We start from the raw sequence: 2,500 nt of genomic DNA on the forward strand, positions 1-2,500 counted from the left end.
TTGCAATCTAATCAGACAGCAAGATACCTAACCACCTACCTGGTCATTCATAACATGTATCGGATGTCACCATGGATGGAAGTGGGAGAAAGAGTGAGATTGAGAGTTTGAGAGTTTGAGAGAGAGAGAGAGAGAGAGAGAGAGAGAGAGAGAGAGAGAGAGAGAGAGAGAGAGAGAGAGAGAGAGAGAGAGAGAGAGAGAGAGAACGAGTGAGAGAGAGAGAGAGAGAGAGAGAGAGAGAGAGAGACAGAGACAGAGACAGAGAGAGAGAGAGAGAGAGAGAGAGAGAGAGATGAAGATGTCTGGACTTACATTTCAACGGTGGCCTCGGGCAGGTTGGCAGGTATGTCGGTGAGACCCTTACGTCTGCAGTCCACAATGTTGTTGTTACAGCTGCAGCTGGCCGGACACACAGCCAGCTGGGGCACACAGGTCCTGGGCTCTGATTGGGCAGGACCTGCAGCAGGTGAAGGGCAAGCATGTTTTTTTTCCACACACAACAATTTCACATTTCACATTTATAATTTGCGATCATCAGAAAAAATATTTATACCAGTGCAGTCATTCTCCAAAGCAAAGACAAAAAGGGGTAAAAGTCAGAGATAGGACATTTTATTTTGTGTTTATGTTGTCCGTGTTTAATGTCCACACACAAACAGGTCGACCGGTTTGTGCAGGTCCTGGCCAGTACAGTGCAATATAGGTCCTATAGGGCGGGGGGAGCGGCGATAACGGCCACAGGGCCAGTTAATAACATCCCTCCTAACTGATTCTCTTCTGGATTTAAATGAAGTGAGGAGCCGCTGTGCTGCCCGACCTTGATAGCGCTGCCGCGGTTAATCTTAGCCGCTGTTAGCCATCCACCGCTAGGCTTAATGTGAACCACTATAAAGACACTGGCAGGTATACGGCGCTGTGTTCTGCTGATGCCAATTGTGTGTGTTTGTGTGTGTGTGTGTGTCAGTGTGAAGTACAGATAGAGGATTTGTGTCTGTGCGTGCACGTGTGTTTTTCTGCAACCGACAGCTTGTGCACCTATGCGTTTGGGTGTGTTTTTTGTACACACTTATCCCGACCTCCAGCTGTAGTAACTGTTATCAGAAGCCCAGTAGGCGGTAAGCAGCAGTGAGAATTAATGTTAATGTCTGACATCTTAGTTTGCAGGCATCTGCTCTGAGGTCAGCTGAGTCACATAGCTGTGTGCTCACTGGTTCGTTTGGTTTGATGACAGGTAATGTGGTAGGAAAATACAGTCACTCACCGTTGCAGACAAAGTCCTTCTTTAGTACATCGGGTACGTTGAGGCCTCTCATGTTGGCAGGCGCCATGCATTGGGTGAAGGGAGCCAAGCCCCGTCTTGCTCTGAGCCAATCAGAGAGCCAGGAGAGGTGACAGTCACAGTGGAGGCTGTTCGAGTGGAGACGACTTGAGAAAGGAGAGAGAGAGAGGAGGAGAGTGAGAGACAGAGTTAGATAGGACACGTTTGTGTTTATGTAGTTAGTGAGCGTATCTGTGTTCTGCGTGTGCATGTGTCTGTGTGTGTGTGTGTGTGTGTGTGTGTGTGTGTGTGTGTGTGTGTGTGTGTGTGTGTGTGTGTGTGTGTGTGTGTGTGTTTCTGTGCGTGTTCCATAAACCTGTCACCTTTGGCAGTGAATGTGACAAATGTAGGCTTTTTAAATGTGGCTCAGATACATGTATTGTAAATCTAATTCAAACCAGATTAGATATTGCTTTGTGTGAACCTTGCCTGCTTCAAACGTACAAACACACACACACACACACACACACACACACACACACACACACACAGACACACACACACAAACACATAAAAACGTGCGTGCACAGACATGCACGCACATGAACACACTGTATTCGGCAGTACAGCCATTTAAAAAAGGTGACATCCAATAGATGGAAGGAAAGAGAGGGCTGAGGAGAGAGATGGTGGTTGGAACTTAGATTACGATGAAGAGAAAGAGAACACAAGAGTTTGGGGGAGAGAGAAGGAGAGAGGGAGAGGAATAGTGGACGGGGGGAGATGAGGACAGATAAGAGGAAAAGTGGAGGGAACGGGCAACAAGAAAAGGGACGGTAAGAGACTATTTTGTGAGGTGTATCCCGCCAGGCCGGCTCCTAGTTCAGACGAGAGGTCTCAGTGGGTAATAAAGCAGGGGACAGATCCTGTTAGGGAACCGAGATGGGCTCATTGATGCTAGCAGCAGGGGCTGTAGCTTTTATGCAGTCTTTCCCATTATCAATCCAGTTTATAGTCCCACCCCTGCCAGGAGATAGCCACGTTCCAGCCCACCCCCGGCTCTGCCTTAATTACTGACAAGTAGGATTTGAATGCCAGGCTGAATGGAAACGAGCAGGGGGTTGAGGCGAATTTAGTGTGTGTGTGTGTGTGTGTGTGTGTGTGTGTGTGTGTGTGTGTGTGTGTGTGTGTGTGTGTGTGTGTGTGTGTGTGTGTGTGTGTCTGTGAGATTGTGATTGTTTG

The 2,500-nt window shown here is 48.0% G+C and overlaps 1 protein-coding gene across 1 annotated transcript in view; it reads right to left on the minus strand.

Moving 5' to 3' along the window:
• The window catches only part of slit3 (slit homolog 3 (Drosophila)), a 192,499-nt gene that overhangs the window by 50,820 nt on the left and 139,179 nt on the right, over window positions 1-2,500 (minus strand). Inside the window, exons 8-9 of the mRNA XM_030367896.1 lie at window positions 1,262-1,425; window positions 313-457 (exon numbers count right to left, since the gene is read on the minus strand). Coding sequence (XP_030223756.1) covers window positions 313-457; window positions 1,262-1,425 — 309 coding nt within the window. The remainder of the gene's footprint in view (window positions 1-312; window positions 458-1,261; window positions 1,426-2,500) is intronic.

Source organism: Gadus morhua, chromosome 10, assembly GCF_902167405.1.
Source record: "Gadus morhua chromosome 10, gadMor3.0, whole genome shotgun sequence".
Classification (NCBI taxonomy): Eukaryota; Metazoa; Chordata; class Actinopteri; order Gadiformes; family Gadidae; genus Gadus; species Gadus morhua.